Source organism: Trachinotus anak, unplaced genomic scaffold, assembly GCF_046630095.1.
Source record: "Trachinotus anak isolate AG129_WGS33_773 ecotype Australia unplaced genomic scaffold, CSIRO_AGI_Tana_v1 ptg000008l, whole genome shotgun sequence".
Taxonomy (NCBI): domain Eukaryota; kingdom Metazoa; phylum Chordata; class Actinopteri; order Carangiformes; family Carangidae; genus Trachinotus; species Trachinotus anak.
The window spans coordinates 29,331,577-29,352,087 of record NW_027273859.1 but is presented as its reverse complement, the minus strand read 5'-3'; the positions used below and the strand labels follow the sequence as shown (position 1 = coordinate 29,352,087).

Here is a 20,511-nt window from a genome sequence, read left to right as displayed (position 1 = left end):
ACTAAAACCACAATATAAAAATTGAAAAGCCTGTTTTTATTATTATTTTACTTCAGTAAAACTTGCTGATAAATGTTCTCAAAGAAATGTACTTAAAGTAGCAGAGTATTCATGATGCAGAATCCTAATGTCAGTGTAACTGGATCATTATTATTGATTGACTTATATGGAGGCTATACTTTAAAGGTCCATATTTTACTCTCCAGTGTTTTATCTGAAGTGTTGATCTCCATCAGAAGATATATCTGTGGTTTTAAGAACCAGAAACCATCTCAGTGTAGTTTTACATCTCCTCTCTCAGGCTTCTCTCTGGAGCTCTAGTGACAACAGGTCAGTCAGCCAATCAGAAGAGAGGATCTGAGCCTCTCTTCTGATTGGCTGACTGTTTTCTGAGTGATCCAATAAAAATATAAATATATTTCAGGTAAACACTCAGAGAAACCAAATCCTGCAAGGTTGGATGATGTGTCTGGGTGGGTGGGGCTGGGCGCTGAGCTGAGGGCGGTGACTGTTTTGTTGTGACATCACAAAGTCTGATACTGTGAAAGTATCAAAGCCTCAGTCCACAGAGAAATGCACACAGCCTGTATTCAGAAACTGAGCCTTAAAACCAGCCGTCAGGACTTCTGGAACTTTGTGATGTCACAACAACTTGACACATTTTTCTACGGTGGCCCTGAGAGCTCAACCCGCTGCACCGTAAGAAAACACATGCAAACAGACAAAACACAAACAAATTCAGAAAACATCATAAATTTGACAAAACTTGTTGCAAATACTCACAACACAAGTGTTTCGGGACGCATTATAATAAATGTACCTAACACATCTGTGCGCTTGTTGTTTAATGCTTTCACCTTCAAAAGTCACAAATCAGTGAACAACAACACTTTTTAGTGTCACCCACAAAACACTTCTGTTGTGTTGCAGCATGTGTTGTCAAGTTGATGAAGATGTTTTCTGAGTGTTAGTGTTTTGTATGTTTGTGTGTATTTTTATAAGTTGCAGTGCACTGAGCCATCAGGGCCACCGTAATTTTTGACCTGAGGTATTGATGAGAGTATAATTACAGTATCTACTGATTTTCAAACAGTCTTGCTCAGCTCAGCATCTTCGATGGTGTTTTTTGTCTCCTCCTCTCTCTGGCAGCCCCGCCTTCATGCCCCCACCCGCAGCCTCCTGCATTAACGAGAGCTCGGTGTGGACCCGAGATAAATCAGGTCCATTCATGGATGTGGATGTTTACTGCTGCAGAGCTGGTGGCCTTAATTTGACTGAAGTGCAGCTTCTTTCAGAGCAGCAGGTCAGAGACTCTGTTCAGCAGCACTCTGCTCCACTAGTCAGGACAAACACGCAGCTGAAGGCCATGGTGCTCAGACTGAGGTCTGAGGCCCTGCTGGGGTCACTGAGAGGCCTCCGGGGGTCCTCAGTGACAGAGTCAGACGTCACTGTGTTGACTCCAGATTCATCGATGTGATATGTTGAATGAACATTACAGATGTGGAAATTAAACTAAAAGCCACAATTATTATTATTACTTATAGAGAAAGGATTATTAATTATAAATAATATATGATGAATTAATAATGATACATATAGATAATTATTTTATTCATCATCTCAACAGCTGATGTTAACCCAGCAGGTCTGAGGTCAGAGGTCATCGGGGTCTCAGGGGGTCCAGGTGACGACCCTGACGGCGGTCTGAGCGGCCCGCCGGATGTCCCAGTCCTCCTCTACAGCCTCGCTCCTCCTCACCAGTAGGGGGAGCTGCTCCAGCAGGAGGCGGCGGCCGTCCGGAGCCTCAGCCAGCGCAGTCAGAGCCCGAAGGGAGTACATGGTGAGGGCTTTCCTCCTCCTCCTCCTCTCCATATCCTCCTCCTCTGTCTTCTTGGACACCAGGTCAAGGAGGACGGGGACGACGTCCAGATCCAGACACAGCTGTTTACCTGCAGCAGGAGGAGGTTCAGTCATAACCTACTTTGTCAGATTTCTGTTGCTCTGTAACAAAGTCCAGTTCACTTCCTCACAGACAGTGTCAGCTGATCAGCAGGTCTCTCTACACGTGTCAGATGAACATGAAACTCTCCTGGTTGAATCATCCAGCTGTGCTGCTGTCAGCCTGAAACTGACAAAGGTGTGTGTTTGTACCTGTGGTGATGATCACAGTGTACATGATGACTCCTGCAGCGTTGGCCTGAACCTCGACGTCCTCGTCCTGCAGCAGACCGACCAGGACAGGAAGTACCGCCTCCTCACACACCTGCCGCTTCCCGTCCTCAGGAACACTGAAACCAGAGCAACAAATACACAAACACTGAAACCAGCAGCAGCAACCGGAGCAACAAACTTTTGCTCACTTCAAGAGAAAGGTTGTAGATGAACCTTTGAAGTATGATTTAAATTTGAGGTGTAAATCTGAGCACTGAGTGAAGCTGAAGAGAACGACGTGTGGAGTCTGAAGTTGAGTTTAACTGTAAGTAGTAAATAAAGGTGAAGCTCATGTTTGCCTACGAGCACTGAGCGAGGTTGAAGTGAACGACTGAAAGGAGTTGAAGTGTCGGTTGACGTGACAGTGCGATACAAACCTGAGCGCCATCATGGCTGCAGCCGCCTCTCTGCGGATGTTTGGGGAGCGGTGCGAGAGTCTGCGGCCCAGCAGCGAAACACCGTCAGAGGCCAGAGCTGGAAGAGCGTCCAGCCTGGAGCAGCAGCTGAGGGTGGAGAGGAGCAGCACCTGCACCTCCTCCTCCTCCTCCTCCTCCTCTCTGAGCTTCAGCATCAGTTTGGGAACCAGAGTCAGCAGAGCGTCTGCTCCTGCAGACACACAGTGGTATAATCCCAGGTGAGACAGAGGAAATGAAAGCGAACAGTCACGTTCAGTGACTTCCAGCTTCAGCTTTAATCTCCTGCACTTCCTGCAGCTGCCTTCACAGTTTCCTGACATCATCATCACACTTCAGGTTGATTTGTTCCAACCTGTCTGATCATAGGAACAGTTTCATGATTTAATTGGTTTGTCACCAACTTGAATCGTGGCTCTCAAAGTGAACTGACTTTGATCGAGACAGAAAAATATTTACGGCTCTTGAATCAAATCTCTAACTCCAGGTGTTGGACTGAATCAGATGTGAGGACTGTACCAGCGGGCAGCAGGGCGAGACGGTTCAGGACTCTGTGGACGTTTCTCCTGCAGGAGGACGAGGAGTCGTCCAGCAGCTGAGAGAGGGGAGGGAGGAGGGAGGAGGAGAGCAGGGCCTGTCTGCAGGAGGAGACACCAGAGACACACCATGACACAACAGCTGCCTGCTGTCTTTTTAAAAGTATCGTCATCTCATTCCCTCTCATGCTGTCACTGTTTTCTACAAACGTCACAGTGGGACAAAAAACTTCTGCTCACACAGGAAACTCTTTCCCACCTTCAGATCCTCATTCAAATCTCTGTCCCGTCAGTTTATGAGCAGCAGCGTCCTGTTTGTTTTACCCAGAGTTTTGTCTCTCAGGCTTCACTGGGGCTTTGCTTCAGGCTGGGAAAACTACAACCACCACCTCTGTATGTTAGTGTGTAATTACAATGTTGTGTTACTCTAATGTTCTCCTACAGGTGCCACTATAATTCAGCTCCAACATTAACTATGATGAAATTCAGGACTCCAATAATGAAACTTAATGTGATTTAAACAATGCAGCTAATCTCCATCATCACAGCGGCATGAAAACCAGTGTCATCACTGTGACACTAGACAGACACAAACAACACTGACATAACTGTCAAAACAATCTCCACTCAAGGTCCACTTACTCGCTTGTTCTAGAGCTCTCGACTGCATCACATCAGAGTTTGCATCAGCGTGAAACTACTGAGTCATAAACGTGAATTATTCTGAACTCAGGCTCAACTTTTTACATCAACAGGGATGATAAATCCTTAACAATGCTCCAACTCCAGCAAACCTGCAGCCTTCTCCTCACAGGCTCCGGTTCATCTTCACCTGGACGTCACCACAGTGTCGCACCGCCACCTGCTGGTGACATCACAGACTCCGGCCAGGTTTGGTCCTACAGGTCGTAACTACGCACCTGCACCATGTCCCTGATTATTTATCACATATGACATTCCATCATGACATATATCACTATATAACAATACTATATTACAACTAGATTGTTACTGTACTTTTACATTATTATATTTTATCCTTCACCATACTAATCTATTTGATTTCTATCTACGTCATAGTATTGGATTGTTAATGTACAGTGTGAGTTGTACATATATTGATATATATGTACTATACACATACACAATATAGAATTATGTAACTGTATACTCTGGCATATATTATTATGTAAACTGTATGTATAAGTGATACCTACTAATTTACTTAATTCACTCAGTCTAAGCCAATGCAATTATTATTGTAATAAATTGATTTATTGTTTTACTTATTTCTTTTTTATCTCCATTGTATAAGTTTTGTTTGTGCACTGCAATTTAAAATAAAAATCAATTCAGAAAAGTCCATAATACTTGAACAGGTCATGAGAAGAGGCGATCTGAAGAGTTAGAGCGAGAGGAAGAGGAGGAAGAGGAGGAAACACTGTCTCTAATGTGTATTGATTAACAGAGGCAGTAAAATAAACTGCAGTTCCTCCTCAGACAGTGACATGACCGTGTCTCTGCTGTCTACCTGCCGACGCTGTGGCCTGTCAGCAGGTGAAGCAGCTCGCAAGTTTTCACTCGGACTGATGGATCTTCATCCGTCAACAAAACCTTCAACTGCTCCAAAAAACCTGCAGAAGAAGAAGAAAAGTGTGTCAGCAACACAAAGAACACATGTTCTCAGCTTCATGTCACAGTTCAAGTCTCAGCAGTAGAAGTAGTGGATGTGCAGTAAAGTCTGGAGACTAATGACTGCACTCAGTAAGTTGGCCTGAAGGAAAGGCCAGGGGGAGATTTATCTGTTGCTGTGGAAACAAAAAGACATGTGACTACACATGACGAAATCTAAATACGTTTAACATTCATTTGACATGATAAATATTACACTGGATTAAAACATGTTGTGTGTATTTTTCTTGCAAAAATACCAAATCTTCATGGCTCCTGCTTCTCAGATTTGAGGATTTGCTGTGTTTCCTTTTAATTATTTTATCATTTTAAATGTGCCTAATAGTTTTTAGGTTTGAGCCAATGGTTGGACAAAATCATCAATGACTAGGATTTGAAATATGGGTAAAAGAGTGAAAGAGGCATTTGAATATTTCTCTCCTTCTTACCTGTAATTGTAAATTACAACATATTTCCCATGTTCGTGCCTGGATATTGTGGAACCTAAACTGGACTGTACCAATTATAACATCTCATAATTGGCACATAACTGCTTCACTCCATCAGTGGCTCCGTCCTGACCTGTCTGCTCCCATGTGGCGCACAGACACTGCAGCTAAATGTAAGTAGCAGTGACTAACTAGCTAACATTCACCTTCAGAGTTTCTGAATTAGATTTTGTCAAGTAAAACAGATGGATGCTAATGTTAGCTAGTTTCTACCTTTAGCCTTTAGTTACAGTTTAGATAACTAATGTTAGCTGGTTTCTACCTTTAGCCTTTAGTTACAGTTTAGGTAACTAATGTTAGCTGGTTTCTACCTTTAGCCTTTAGTTACAGTTTAGGTAACTAATGTTAGCTGGTTTCTACCTTTAGCCTTTAGTTATAGTTTAGATAACTAATGTTAGCTGGTTTCTACCTTTAGCCTTTAGTTACAGTTTAGGTAACTAATGTTAGCTGGTTTCTACCTTTAGCCTTTAGTTACAGTTTAGATAACTAATGTTAGCTGGTTTCTACCTTTAGCCTTTAGTTACAGTTTAGATAACTAATGTTAGCTGGTTTCTACCTTTAGCCTTTAGTTACAGTTTAGATAACTAATGTTAGCTGGTTTCTACCTTTAGCCTTTAGTTACAGTTTAGATAACTAATGTTAGCTGGTTTCTACCTTTAGCCTTTAGTTACAGTTTAGATAACTAATGTTAGCTGGTTTCTACCTTTAGCCTTTAGTTACAGTTTAGATAACTAATGTTAGCTGGTTTCTACCTTTAGCCTTTAGTTACAGTTTAGATAACTAATGTTAGCTGGTTTCTACCTTTAGCCTTTAGTTACAGTTTAGATAACTAATGTTAGCTGGTTTCTACCTTTAGCCTTTAGTTACAGTTTAGATAACTAATGTTAGCTGGTTTCTACCTTTAGCCTTTAGTTACAGTTTAGATAACTAATGTTAGCTGGTTTCTACCTTTAGCCTTTAGTTACAGTTTAGGTAACTAATGTTAGCTGGTTTCTACCTTTAGCCTTTAGTTACAGTTTAGGTAACTAATGTTAGCTGGTTTCTACCTTTAGCCTTTAGTTACAGTTTAGGTAACTAATGTTAGCTGGTTTCTACCTTTAGCCTTTAGTTACAGTTTAGATAACTAATGTTAGCTGGTTTCTACCTTTAGCCTTTAGTTACAGTTTAGATAACTAATGTTAGCTGGTTTCTACCTTTAGCCTTTAGTTACAGTTTAGATAACTAATGTTAGCTGGTTTCTACCTTTAGCCTTTAGTTACAGTTTAGATAACTAATGTTAGCTGGTTTCTACCTTTAGCCTTTAGTTACAGTTTAGATAACTAATGTTAGCTAGCTGACAGCTCTTTCACTTCCAATATAAAATGTTTTACATGACCTGATATTAGCACAGAGCAGCAGTGAGACAACAGGATCAGCTGTTGTTGATACGTTTTGACATAAATGTAAAGTTTATTATTTGTGGTGTTTGTTCATTGTTTTAGCTTTAACACCAGTTTTTATAACCGACGCCCTCTTTGTGGAGTTCAGGAGTTTTACCTGTTGGCTCACTGAACAGTATTAAAATCCATGAGAGGCGGACACCTGAGTTCACTGTCACCTGGAGACATAGTTGACCCCCCCTCAATGATGCGTGAAGAAAACAACAATCAGCAGATTCCTTAAACCGCTGTTGCAGTCGAGCTGCACCTCAACCAGCAGCTGCTACTGATCTAATGGCGGCGTATAACAGTCTCTGTGGCACAGTTCATACGGCTCATACAGCATTTAACTGTGCGTTACCTCCAGTGATGGTCTGGTAGAGCCGATCCGGGTCGTGCATCAGGCCGCAGAGAGAAGCCAGAGCCCGCAGCCTCGTCCCGGTCTCCGGCTCATGGAGCTGCTCGAACAGCAGCGGCACGGCCCGCCGCCCGAAGGCCACCGGGGCCCGGGTCGAGTCTGTCAGAGCACCGGCCATCCGAGATGTGATGTTTCTAGCCCGGGAGCGCAGGAGCAAGCCGGGAGAGAAGGCCAGGTGAGAAGGCCAGGTAGGTCCAGACCAAACCCTCTGCAGCCGTTGCCTAGTAACCGCATGTAAACATCGCTGGACAACCATGCTGCGTTCTGGGCCAGTAGGAAACTCAAGATTTCTGGGACATTGATTCAATATCCATAAAAGTGTTTAGAAATGTTTCATCTTTTCAGTCTAGTTTTAGTTTAGTGCTACTTCTGCCCAACATCTGGCCCATCCCACATGGTGCTAGGTCACAAGTGATGAAGACCAGGTTGCAGTTAGAAAGCTTAAGTAACAGCTGAGCTCATTCTGTCATCACTCCAGACTTGTATCTTTTTTGAGATTAGTCGGAGAAATATTTACCTTTTTATCTAATGCCTCCCTCCCTCTTTTTGTATCATTAAGACATGAACAGTATTTCAGCCTGAGCAGTACACACACAGCTGCAGGACACAGCTCAGGTGAGTTCTGCTTCCTAGTGAAAGATCTTTTAACGGGTTCAGAAGCTGAATGAAAATAATACAAGATATAGTTTTTCAACATAATTTAAAGATGAGTTGACTCTGTCAAGAAATTTGTGAGTTGTGTTTTGAAATCACCAAGATGAAAGTTCAGAGCTGAAGAATCTCAGATGAGATGTGAACCTGGTTCACAACAGGTAGTACAAACACAGCAGCTCATCACCGACAGTTTCATATATTTACTTATTTTCATGAAACATTTCCTTGAAAATCTATAACATCAATATTTCTGTTTCAGAGAAAAATCTTGATATAAGTCCAGTTTCAGTCAGCTTATATCAGCCAGCACATTCAGCTCAGGTAAACTTCTGAGTCACACTCTTTATATGCATATGTTCATAAAGAGATAGAGAAGAAGTGTGCAAATTTATTTTGGCCATCTGACAAAAAACAGAGACACCAGAGATAAAACCAAACCTCTGCCCTTGGTTGATGTTGTTGTTGCCACAGGAAATGTTGCAATATAGACTCATTTTAAACATTTATCATGTGGTGACTCCTTGAATGTTGTTGCTCTGTGTTGGCTGCTGAGAGCTGGTTCCACATACCCAGATTTGTTCAGCGCCTTGGCCAGTCCCTTATCAAATCCTTCGTCCTCTTTCTGCCTCTCTGACACTACAGCAGGCAAAGAGAAGAAGACACCAATGAGGTGTACAGATGCATGATAACCGTCTCCTCCATTTGACTGTCTTCTATTCACATTGTTGTTGCCATTGGTGATCAGAGATCTGTGTGCATCACCATGATGTGTGGATTCAATTCATTTTTTACCTCAAAATTCTACACATAATACCCCATAATGACAAAGTGAAAAAAGTTTGCTTGCAATTTTTGCAAATTTATTAAAAATAAAAAACTAAAATATAACATGTACATAAGTATTCATAGCCTTTGGTCAGTACTCCGTTGAAGCACCTTTGGCAGCAATTACAGCCTCAAGTCTTTTTGAGTATGATGCTACGAGTTCTTGGTCACCTCCCTGACTAAGGCCCTTCTGCCCTGATCGCTCAGATTGGCTGGGCTTCCAGCTCTAGGAAGAGTCCTGGTGGTTCCAAACTTCTTCCATTTACGGATGATGGAGGCCACTGTGCTCATTGAGACCTTCAATGCTGCAGAAATTTTTCTGTACCCTTCCCCAGATCTGTGCCTCGATACAATCCTTTCTCAGAGGTCTACAGACAATTCCTTGGACTTCATGGCTTGGTTTGTGCTCTGACATACACTGTCAACTATGGGACCTTATATAGACAGGTGTGTGCCTTTCCAACTCCTGTCCAATAGACTGAATTTACCACAGGTGGGCTCCAATCAAGTTGTAGAAACATCTGAAGGATGATCAGTGGACACAGGAAGAACCTGAGCTCAATTTAGAGTGTCATGGCAAAGGCTGTGAATACTTATGTACATGTTGTTTTTTATTTTTAATATATTTGCACCTGGTGCCAGCAGGGTAACTAAAACCACAGCAAAGACCCAAATGCAGCCGCTAAAGCAGAGACAATGCAGCCAATGAAAAAAAAGAAACTTACGGGAAGGTGAGCCAGTATAAGCAAACAGTATAAGCAATCAAAATACACACTTTCCAGCAAAGCAGAGGCAAGAATCCAAAATCCACAAAAAGCGGGCAAACGGGTCAAAATCCAAGCAAACACAAGGAATCAGGCAAAGAAGCTCACACAGTATAAATACACTAAACCTGTTGTGCTGACATCGGAGAAGAAGGGAGACAAGGATATAAACAGACAGCAGACTAATCAACTAACAAGACTCAAATGAGACGAAAAACCCAAAGGCAGGAAGTGAAAAACAACACAACACATAAGGTAAGTAATTTCAAAGTAAAATCAATTAATTCATTATTCATTAAGTAAAGTTCTGCTTTATTCAAAGCTACAAAGTCAAAAATCCAAGTTAGAAATCTGAACTTCAGCAGCCACATCAAGGCAAAACCTCAGCTTTTTATCATCTCAGACAAACAGTGAGAATTAAGAGGAGGCTCTTATTCCCTCCGTCTCTTCTTTGAACTGAGGCTCGGAGTGTACCTCATTTATAAAATGTGCCACAGCGCTGTGGCAAATCTCCTCCACAACCTCATACAATACACTGCAAAGATTTGAGGCAACAAAAGCAAAGTGAAAAACCCTAAAAAACATAAATCAGATCAGTATTTGCTTTGACCCCCATTTACATATAAACCCGCTCCAGTTCTCCTCGTTCACCTGGTCACAGTTCTTCAGGTAGGTTGTTCTAGCAAACTGACACGAGACCACTTGTTGTTAAGCTGACGTGATAACTGGAAAGGCTCGGTGCACGACTCCCTCCATGATCACTCATGTTTTTGTCTGTGTGATGTTTTGCAGCATGATGGCAGGTCAGAGGCAGAGCTGGTGGACACCGAGGCTTCTGATCCTCTTCAGCCTCCTCATCCTCACTGAACCGTTCAGTAAGAAATATTTAACATTCCAACAGACCTCAGGTTCAGACTCCGTTCTGTAACACTGTAACCCTGTAACCCTGAAGACTCAGTCCATCAGGGAACTTGTGTGAAATCAGCACAAACTTTCTCTCAACTCAGAGTCTTAATGACTGAGGCACAGAGCAACAGCTCCCCCTACAGGCTGCTCAACAGAAGTGATTTTATTGATTTGAAGACTGAATTTCCATTTTTTACTTCAACCAAAGTGAGAGAGCAAAACTGTCAGGACACATGATAACTCAGATAACACACCAAGTCAAATTCAGGTCTTTTCTGTCATATAATCCACGGCAGTAACAGTGAGTGTGGTTTAATTACACAGCGAACACACTGACTTTGTCAGAAACACAACAGAGGAGCAGCTGGTGTCTCTGTCAGGTTTTACTGCAGACCTCAGTCAGGAAGAATGAGCATAAGAAAAGCCTACAGCCGATCCTGCGCATCATTAAATGTAACATTTGCTTCAACCTCCCAGAGCTGAGAGATGAAGAGTGGGAGCAGCTCGGCCCTGACGTCGCTGCACTGCACCGCCTCAGACTGCCTAAACACATGTTTCATCAAAGTCTCAAGCAGCCTTCAAACCAAAGGTATAAATGTCTGCAGCTGTTGAGGCTCTGTGACATCGATTATATGCAAATATTTTAGATACTTATATTGAGATACTGCTGTGATACTAGGACAACACTTTGTCCACATTGGTTTTCACCTGGTACTGAAAATCACTAATCATTACCATCAATAATCATTCATTTTGTCCACATTGTTATAGCTTTGATACCTATCCAGACCTTTTATGTGAACAGATGATGCACCACAGAGGAGTTCCATTTCTTCCTTGTCCGTAAGTTCTGTGACACTGTTTTGTTACTAGTTTATTAGTTTTTGTATTTGATGATCATCTCTGTGAAAGCTTTCAGTGTATTACCATAGTATTATTTTAACACATGGCTGATGAATACAAGACTTAAAGATGATTTTTAAGAATCTAAAAAATCTGATAACAATATTGTGGCGTGTATTCTGACATTTATTTATTACATAAACACATAAAATAAATATTTGCCATGAGGATCCCTTAATTTGATTTTGAGCAAATGTGCAATGGCAACACTAATTTCTGTGCATCCATTTATTAATAGATTGATAGATTGATATATATTTCCCAGGATATAATTCAATATGTTTGTGATCAACTAATGTCAGTCTAGAGTATACTGTATATCAACCAGGCCAATGAACAAACAGGTCAGTAACTGAGACTCAGGTCCACATCTGGGTTTTTTAATTCTGGTAAAAAAAAATGTGCATTGAAAAGATAACAACTGTATTTTATTTTAGGCGTGGACCTATCTTTAGGAGACCGATTAGGAGGTAAGGATGTATTTATGATATGTTCTCTATTAAGGTTTTTTAAGCAGTTCTGGTGAGAATCTTTGGATTCAAACTCTGGTGCAGACCAGCACTCTGCACTGAAACCACTGTGAAGATGGGCCCCACAGTGAGCGTCTGTTGCCCACAGTTCTTCAGCTCATTACTCATTATTATAGCTGCTTGTCACTGTAGAAACAGTTATACATACATACATACATACAATACAGTATTAAAAAATCAGAGCCAAAAACATTAGATGATTAATCATGTAATTGATCAGCAGGAAATGAATTTCCACCTACTTTCAAAAATCACTTCACTAATTTTTCAAGCCAAAAACAGTTTTCTTATTTCCAGTAAATCAACAGAGAAAATAATCTACAGATTTATCTATGATGAAAATCAGTAGCTGCAGGTTTGTCTAGTATTCGTTTACTGATCAAAACTCTCAGGTTATATATCAGGTTATAAAGTATATTTTTCAGTTTATACTAATACTAATGTGGTGTTCACTCTCTGGAATCACAGACCGATTCACTTTTCTTGTGATCTTCATATGGTTTCAGTTTGTGTTGTTATTGTTTTCCCCTCTATGACAAAAGCATGTTATCCCTGTTTTAGGGTGGACACTGACCCAGTGAGTCTGCTGGATGGTTTTCAGAAGTGTAAGGATTCTGTTCCTTGTGTCAAACAAATGAAACAGGTTGGTGGATTTTTAAAGAACATGTGAATCAGCTTTGAGTTTAGAAGAACTGAACTCAGTCACACAGGAACCCAAATCAATCAGTTTAATTAATAAAAGCACTTATCTAAAGAGATGACACGTCTGATAACATAGAATGAGATACAACATCTGGAATAAATGTGTCGGTGACACCAGAAAGAAAAGTTGTACAGTTCAACAACACATTTTCTCACATTTGTGAGATGTGAGTGAGAGTTTAAGACAACTACATTAAACTGTCTTGGAATGGACATTAATGCCTTCTCACTTATCTATGATAGATGTTATGAAAATCATTTTATGTGCATCTGATTTGAACCTGATTATCTCCTGTCTTTTATTTTCCAGGGCTTTGATACTTTCTTGGCATCTGTTGATAAACAGAAGACACAAGATCGGCTGCTTAGCGCATCTGAGATCTCACACAGCTACAGCCAAAAACTTCTGGTCATGACTGACAGAGAACAGTCAACAAATGACAGAGTCCAACAGGAATACAGCATGGATCCTCATTACTCAGTAATAGTCAGCAAAGAATGCCTGTACAATGAATCATGTTTACCTGAAGCAGACGGCTACACTGTGCTGAAAATATTTGGACGAGTTTCAGACGATGGACAAACTGTGTCTGGGCTTTCCGGCTCGTCGCTTGCAGAGTTGATGTTGAAACCGTCACTGAAAGCTGCACCAGTGTTCTCCCTTGATGGAAACACAACCACAGACTTCCAGCGTAACTTCATTCGGGTTCTTATGGTCCGTGGAAACAAAGCAGTTTTAGAAACTAACCAGGACAATCACCAGATTTACCAGGTCATGGATCAACCTGACTCAGTTTCCAGCTCCCGAATTCCACAAAGACCGGTTGATCACACCACACAGTACGACCACCAGCAGATCCTCATGATGGAAGACGACCCTGTGGTCAGGAAAGCTGCTACTTATCTATATGAGAAGCATCCAAAGGTTAGCTCTGTCTACATTCTGGATGAAAACCAAAGACCAAAACTGATCCACGGGGACGCAGTGCCACTGTCAGAGGGCAGCAGACTGGTGTTGGTAGGTCACGGGGCCAGAGACAGCTCAGGAGAGATGAGACTGGCAGGGTACGCAGCCCAGGATGTGGCCAAAATCATTCAAAGGACCTCCAGAGTCGGTGATACAATCAAAACAACACGTGTGTTGGCATGTGAGGTCGGATCAGATAAAGCATTTGTAGAAACCTTACTGACAGAGCTTCATAAAACTGCCAGCATCGAGACAGAGCTGCACCTGAGTGATGCTGTGATCCAGGTGACGCACCAAGGACAGAAAATTACCCAAGAAATCTCTCCAGAAGGGCTGCAATGGCGACATAAAGATGACAGCAAGAAAGTGGTGGCAACCCTTGATAGGGACGGAAAAGTAATTATCAGAAATGAGCCTGGCAGCAAAGGAGAGCCATTTTTTACCAATGAAAGAAACTTTCTAATGTTCAGGGTTCCAAGAAAACGTTTTCAGACCTACAGAGACAGCTGGCCGGATGAGCCAAGAAAATTTATTGACCAGAATGCTTTAGAAAATTTTGACTCACAAATTAAACAAGCCCTTTATGAACTTGAGGCCATGACCTGGGCATTCTTTAAGTCAGACCAACCCCTTCCCAATAAAGTCAACATCAACAACCTTCAAGAGTTAAAGGGACAATATGTACTACAAGACAAGAGAAGACAAGAGGAGTCCAATGAAATTAGGTGGATAGAGGATGAGCAGGGATTAAATGATGTTCTATCCAAGTGTTATGAGATTAAATCAGGACAAGATGTTAGAAATGTGATCCGTCATTACGCAAAGACTGGAGAAAATGAGGCCACATACCTGATGGTCAATGACTGGATATATGTCGTTAATCCTGAAAATCTGTATGTTTATCTAGTTGGAAAAAAGCTTGACAACAATCAAATGGGAAATGAGAAGAAAATTGATGAAGTTAAGGGGAGCATTACTGAACAGATAAAAAAAGAAAAATACCCAGACATGAGAGAGCATATTCTTGATAAAAATATAGAAAACCCAAAACAGAAATATGCTGAGTTTGTGAAAGAGATTTTTCTTGGAGAGCACACAACTGGCCCACATCTATCCACTGAGGCCTGGTACACCACATACTTCACTGCATCAGTTATATGTGAATCTGCCAGAAATTTCCGGACATTTCCTCTGGTTCTCATGGCTCTGGATATGGTCGTAAATCCAAAGAAGAATATCCGAGATAAAGGACTGAATTTCTTTTTTAGAGACCACCCGATGGCGAGAGGAAATAGTTGGATTGACCCAAGCAGACGTGGATTTAGTGGCTCAGCAACACCTCAACGTTCCAGCAAACTGAAAAATAAAAATCCTGAATATAGAAAAACAGTGGGTCAGTTAATGCACGACCTTGCAAACGTTCTACGCCTGGAATCTGACATGTTCATAAAATGGGAACAAACCATGGGCAGCAAAAATCTAAAAGACTCAATGGCTGACATGGCAGAAAATTTAAAGATATCTGAAGACAGTTCACATAGAAATGGATTCTTAGAAAGTTACAATGGTTTCACAGAAAAAACTGAGCGACCTGTTTCAACACCATCTGGACATGATAAACCCTCAACCTCTGGAACACTGGGAGGCTATGAGGATGGCCATGTAACATTGAAAGATCTGAATTCTGCCTCAGAATTAGAGAATTCCATCAGACTTGAATCCTACTTCTCCAGGGCATCTGCGTCATTTTCTGAACAAATCCACAGTCAGCTGAAAGCAAAATATGGTGAAAATCTGGCAGGGCTGCACATCAAGGAGGGCAGTGCCCAAATAGAAAATGGACAGTTCATATGTCAGCTTGTCTCCAAGGGTGCCGATGCTGAACCTGTTGAGTTTAGGGTTGATTTATCTCCAGAGAGTCAACGCTCCAATGAAATTATGTTGAAGAGCTTTGAGGCAGCAGTTCATGACATGGAGATGCACAGTTCACAATCCTCCCATCAAGTAGGCAAGTATGTAGAGCACACTGGGACTGCTGTTGGGACACTAGGCCTCTTGTTGGGGATGAAAGGAGCTGTTCGTGCTTTTGAACAGGGTGATATCAAAGATGGTGTGGTGGGGGGTTTGCAAACAGCTCATGGAGTGACAGCTATGACGACGTCTGTTATTGCAAAACAAGCTCTGTCCTCTGAGACAAGAGTCGCCAGAGCTGCAGCAACAATAATGAGAAGCCCTGCAATGAAGGGTGTGATGACAGTTGTACCAATAGTAGGAATTGGTTTTGGGATATACAATTTAGAGCAAGATTTGGAGAGAGGTGACACACTGGGATACATTGATGCTGGTGTTGATGCTGGTATGATTGCCTTGGACGTTCTTGAAATTGCTCAGCCTGAACTGGCACCATTTATTGCTCCTATAAACCTGGCTCTGTCTGTAGTTCGGATGGCCATTGATGATGTTTATATGGGCATCGAGGATGAACTGAACAGTCTCCCGAAGGATGCTGGAGTTCTAAAGAAACTGGAGGCAGTTTTTGTTGGGCTTGGAAAAGGGATTGAGCATTTTGCAATTCATGTGGCCAGTGTTTTCTATGATTGGGGTTATGATGAAATTGAGCAGGGACACAAACTTGTTGCTCAGATATCAGACTATCACAAATATTACAGCGTAACAAAGGAACAAGATGGAACAACTGCCGTTGATTTTACTGGTGGTGCCTCCTCCTGGAATGGAGGAGGTATTTACTTCTGCCTGGCTGATCAGGGTCAGTCTGAGTTCTGCATGGACTATTTTGTGTCTAGTGATGAGAGTTTTGGAAAGAGGTGTTGGAACATTGATACACAAGGAAGCAAAGACATCATTCTTGGCCTGGGAGAGTCACATCAATTAGAGTACAAGACACTACAGAAAAAAATACTCATGTTCATACCAGCCGGCTCAGTGACAGTGGTTTCAGGTTATGAAGCTGTATCAAATTCTAGATATGGGAAATACAAGGGAAACAGAGATGCTAATCGTTTTTTTGCAGTTCAGAAATCAGAGGACAAACATGTGATTGAAGTGATGTTGAGTTACTATTACCAGCTTTATGGTGAACCAGGTGATGACATATTCTTCCTGGGTCCACAGAGAAGTTACATTGAAGGCTCTGGTGGAAAAGACACGTACATCATTCCTGACAATGGAGGGAAAACCATAATTAATAACTATGATCCTTCCAAAGCACTGGACACTCTTCATTTCAGTGTTGATTACAGTCACATTTCTGTGTCTAAATCTGGGAATGATGTTGTGTTCATGTATGAGGGCAGCCATTCTGTGACCATACAAAACTGGTTTTTAAGTGAACTTTATCGTCACATGAACATGATGTCAAAAGACGGAGTCTTATTTGAGATTTCCTCCACTGTGGTTTCCTCTGTTCAGCTGGTGGCCAGAGGAATTAACAAGATGTTTCAGACACATGGTGAAACTGTAGATGCATCAAAGCCACTTTTAAGTACAGTTACAAACATCCTCGGGACTCGGTATGATGATATGCTCATTGGAAACAGAGAGAAGAATGTGATAGATGGGGGAGGAGGTGAAGATCATTTGACTGGTGGTGAAGGAGAAGACATATACATGGTGAAAAACGGGGATTCTTCAGTGACGATTGAAAATTACTCCAGAGACAATAAAACAGACCTGGTCATAATAGAAGCAAATCTTACTAATTTTCACGTCAGGGTAGAAGGTAACCATGTTACTCTTTATACTTTACACAGTGTACCATTACTCATAAGACTTAGACCTCTCTACAGAAAACTCATCGATGTGACTTTACTGAACTGGTTCAGATCACCAGAAGACAGACACTTGCTCGTCATCACCAAGGATCTGATCACTTTTACAATCTCAGATAACAAGGCTGACTGCCAGCACAGTGACCCGTTCACCAAGTGCATAAAAAGTCGCAGCATTGACTACAGCAGCTCCTCATCTCCTCTGGTGGTGGACCTGCAAGAGGACGAGGCTCTCAACAGTGTGACAGAGGTCCGGGGGTCAGAGTTCAATGACGTCATCAGAGGAAACAAAGAAAATAATGTGATTGTCCCAGGACGAGGGGACGATTCCATTCAGGGTAGAGGAGGAGAGGACTGGTACGTTATCACACCAGGCCAAGGAGTCACAACCATCAACAATCAATCACCAGATCTAGCCTTGGATGTTCTCTTCCTCAAAGATCAATATCGGCATGTAACGTGTACTTGTGAGGGACAGAGCATCATCATTTTAGTATCTGGCAGAAGAAATGTCATCTTACAGAACTGGTTTGAATCAAAGCATCATCAGCACCTGCAGATCAAGACCAGTGATGGAATAACAGCTGGACTGATGTCCAACCGCAGCAGCTGCAGCACGTCTTTAATATTTCCCATAACTGTTGATTATAGAAACCAGAAACCTGAACCACTAAACACACAGTCTGACTGTTTCACATATCAAATGAAAAATTCAATTTGGGTCTACTGTGACCAACAAGGCAAAGTGATGATGATGAGTGAAACTGATTCAGTGAGAGAAATGTATGGCTCCCCAGGATTCGACATCATGGTTGGGAACAGGAATGAGAATTTGCTTGATCCTTACACAGGCGATGCTCTAATGATTGGTGGAGAAGGAAAAGACACTTATATAATCAAACATGGATATGGAAATGACTTAATAATCTATAACTTTGCTGAAGATCAGAATATTGATACTGTGTTGGTTGACATGGATTTCATCGATGGCGGCCAAGTCACACTGGAGTCATCACCAACAGGTCTTGATGTGACGGTCACAACAAAAGGGAAAAAATTACACTTCACTCTGCACAGTTACAGTGAAGGTTCCCAAAACCAGCACCTGGAATTTCAGAGCTCTGATGGAGTGAAATTTAAATTGAAATCACAAAACTCAACAGGAGATGACCCTTCCTTTGAGATTGAAGCTTTCAAAGTGACTCTGAAACAATCACAGATGGACTGCCGTTTGGATCTCAGCTCTCAGAGGAATCTGTCAAAGGTCCATACAGTGCAAGGCTGCCCCTTCCAATCCAATGACATACTGGGTAATGATCAAAACAATGCTCTAATTGGTGGTTGGGAAGATGATACCTTGGATGGAGGCCTTGGAGATGACACACTGATAGGAGGAAATGGTGATGACCTCCTGACTGGTGGTCTGGGAGACGACACTCTTTATGGTGAGGATGGAAATGACACAATGATGGGGAACTCCGGCAATGATGTCTTCATTCCTGGACCAGGGGCAGATCTAGTGGACGGAGGTCCAGGCAGAGACACTGTTCTGTACCGGGGTGATCATGAGAAGGGTAAAGGTGTTTATGTCAACCTGTTGACTGGGCAAGGCCGCAGTGCTGATGCTGAGGGAGACGTGTTGAAGGACGTGGAGACTGTGATTGGCACCATCTATTCTGACTTCTTAGTGTCTGGTTATGAAAGTTCCCTTCTCAAAGGCTCAGATGGCAGTGACATCTTGGTGTCCACTGGTGGTGATTACCTGGTCGGGGGTGATGGAAATGACATTTACATGTTGGCTTTCCACCACGGCTCAGTAACCATTGACAACTGTGCAAAGGACAATGCCATAGATGTCTTGTACTTTCTCAGCTCAAGATCAACACTAAGATGTCAGTGCCAACTTTTATCTGACAGAGTTATCTTGACTTTACCACTTAACCAAGGTACTGTTAAAATTGAACTGAAAGGCTGGATCAGAAATAACCACGAATGTGGTCACATGGTGTTGGTTTTCGGAGATGTGGAGGTGACGGTGGATAGGCTGTTACAAGAGTGTGAGAGTAGAAGCTTCTGTTTCAGGAATCCGTTTCGTATCAGGTATCCGACTTGTTATGAATGTATGGGGTTGTGCGATGACTTTGAGTGTGGACATAGGATAAAGGATAGAGGACTCTTTGAATCTGTCTAACTATGCAATCATTTTATCTCAACTGCATTTATCAAATTAACTTGCGGTTTGTTAAATTAAATTCTGGTTATCGTACTGTTCTCATGTTAGCTTACACTTGTTTTACTAATATAGACAAACAGTTTAATATATTAAGTGAATCACAACAACTAAAACTTCTCATGAGGCTGTAAAATATAAGGGGGACGATAAGTTAGAATCTGTTGTAGGTGATTTTGTCTCTTTTTATATCCAAGAAGGGAAAAAAAGAAAACTGTATTCCTAAGTCAGAGTTCATGGTCAGATGGTTGAGCAGGATTCACTACTCCCCACACAGTGTACATTGATTTGGTTTTCAAGAGACCATGCTAATAAAATCACTTTTGCAAAGAGATGATCACAGGGAAACTGGAAACTCTCAATTAAGCTTGCAATTAATGAAGAAAAATGAAATTACTCAAAAGGTACAACTGAATTTCTCAGAGTTCACCATGATGAGTTTAAATTCCTTAAATTGCTTGTTTTATCCAACCAATAATTCAATAACTCTTGCTAAAATGTGTTTTGGGAGTAGTTTACCTCTCACAAACTTTGTAGCGTCGCCTCTTTATCAAAGAACCAGTTGTTTTTTTTAATGCAGTTGCTAATATTTTAGAGTGATTATTTAACAAGAGAAGTTTCATGTTAAACTGTGCACCATCCACCAATTCTATACAACATTATGAAAACAAACATAAAACCTTGGTGATCCTCATGTCACATGGAAAAAAACATGGAAACTAGCTCTGTCTATTAAATTTAAGTATTTTTTTTTTATTTTATTGAAGACTTCCTGCTGTTACATATTTTGATTATACATATTACATATTATATTATCTCATCTGTTCGCCACATTTTACATTTAGCAATTTTCATGTCTGGTCTAGACCCAATTTTATACTGTATTCAAATGTTCAGACATCATCTTTTCCAATTAAAAATACGACAATCATTGGATGCATATTTGATTATTTCTTGCAGATAAAAACAAAATATTGGCCTTACCACATTTACCTCATGTCTTTGGTGTTTGGATGAAGTAAAAGTACAGTTGCAGGGTTGGGACTCCACAGCCCAGTGACAGCAG

The 20,511-nt window shown here is 41.5% G+C and overlaps 2 protein-coding genes and 1 long non-coding RNA gene across 3 annotated transcripts; 2 read left to right on the top strand and 1 right to left on the bottom strand.

Annotated features, from left to right (window-relative positions):
* Nucleotides 1–15: 15 nt before the first annotated feature.
* rsph14 (radial spoke head 14 homolog) lies at nucleotides 16–10,127 on the bottom strand. The gene is made up of 8 exons (XM_071484073.1): nucleotides 10,040–10,127; nucleotides 8,400–8,466; nucleotides 7,120–7,466; nucleotides 4,692–4,794; nucleotides 3,144–3,262; nucleotides 2,589–2,817; nucleotides 2,152–2,288; nucleotides 16–1,949 (listed from the first exon to the last, which is right to left on the bottom strand). Exons 3-8 carry the CDS (start codon nucleotides 7,430–7,432, stop codon nucleotides 1,672–1,674), a joined length of 1,179 nt encoding a protein of 392 aa, XP_071340174.1. The 5' UTR covers nucleotides 7,433–7,466; nucleotides 8,400–8,466; nucleotides 10,040–10,127; the 3' UTR covers nucleotides 16–1,671.
* On the top strand, nucleotides 7,233–8,606 carry LOC139624735 (uncharacterized). Its single transcript, XR_011691733.1, has 3 exons — nucleotides 7,233–7,364; nucleotides 7,736–7,791; nucleotides 8,473–8,606. It is a non-coding gene; the product is annotated as an uncharacterized lncRNA (long non-coding RNA).
* Nucleotides 9,529–20,376, top strand: LOC139624728 (uncharacterized). Its single transcript, XM_071484067.1, has 7 exons — nucleotides 9,529–9,674; nucleotides 10,212–10,294; nucleotides 10,803–10,914; nucleotides 11,097–11,168; nucleotides 11,666–11,698; nucleotides 12,320–12,401; nucleotides 12,771–20,376. The coding sequence occupies exons 2-7, from the start codon at nucleotides 10,213–10,215 to the stop codon at nucleotides 19,404–19,406; spliced, it is 7,017 nt and encodes a 2,338-aa protein (XP_071340168.1). The 5' UTR covers nucleotides 9,529–9,674; nucleotide 10,212; the 3' UTR covers nucleotides 19,407–20,376.
* Nucleotides 20,377–20,511: the final 135 nt, after the last annotated feature.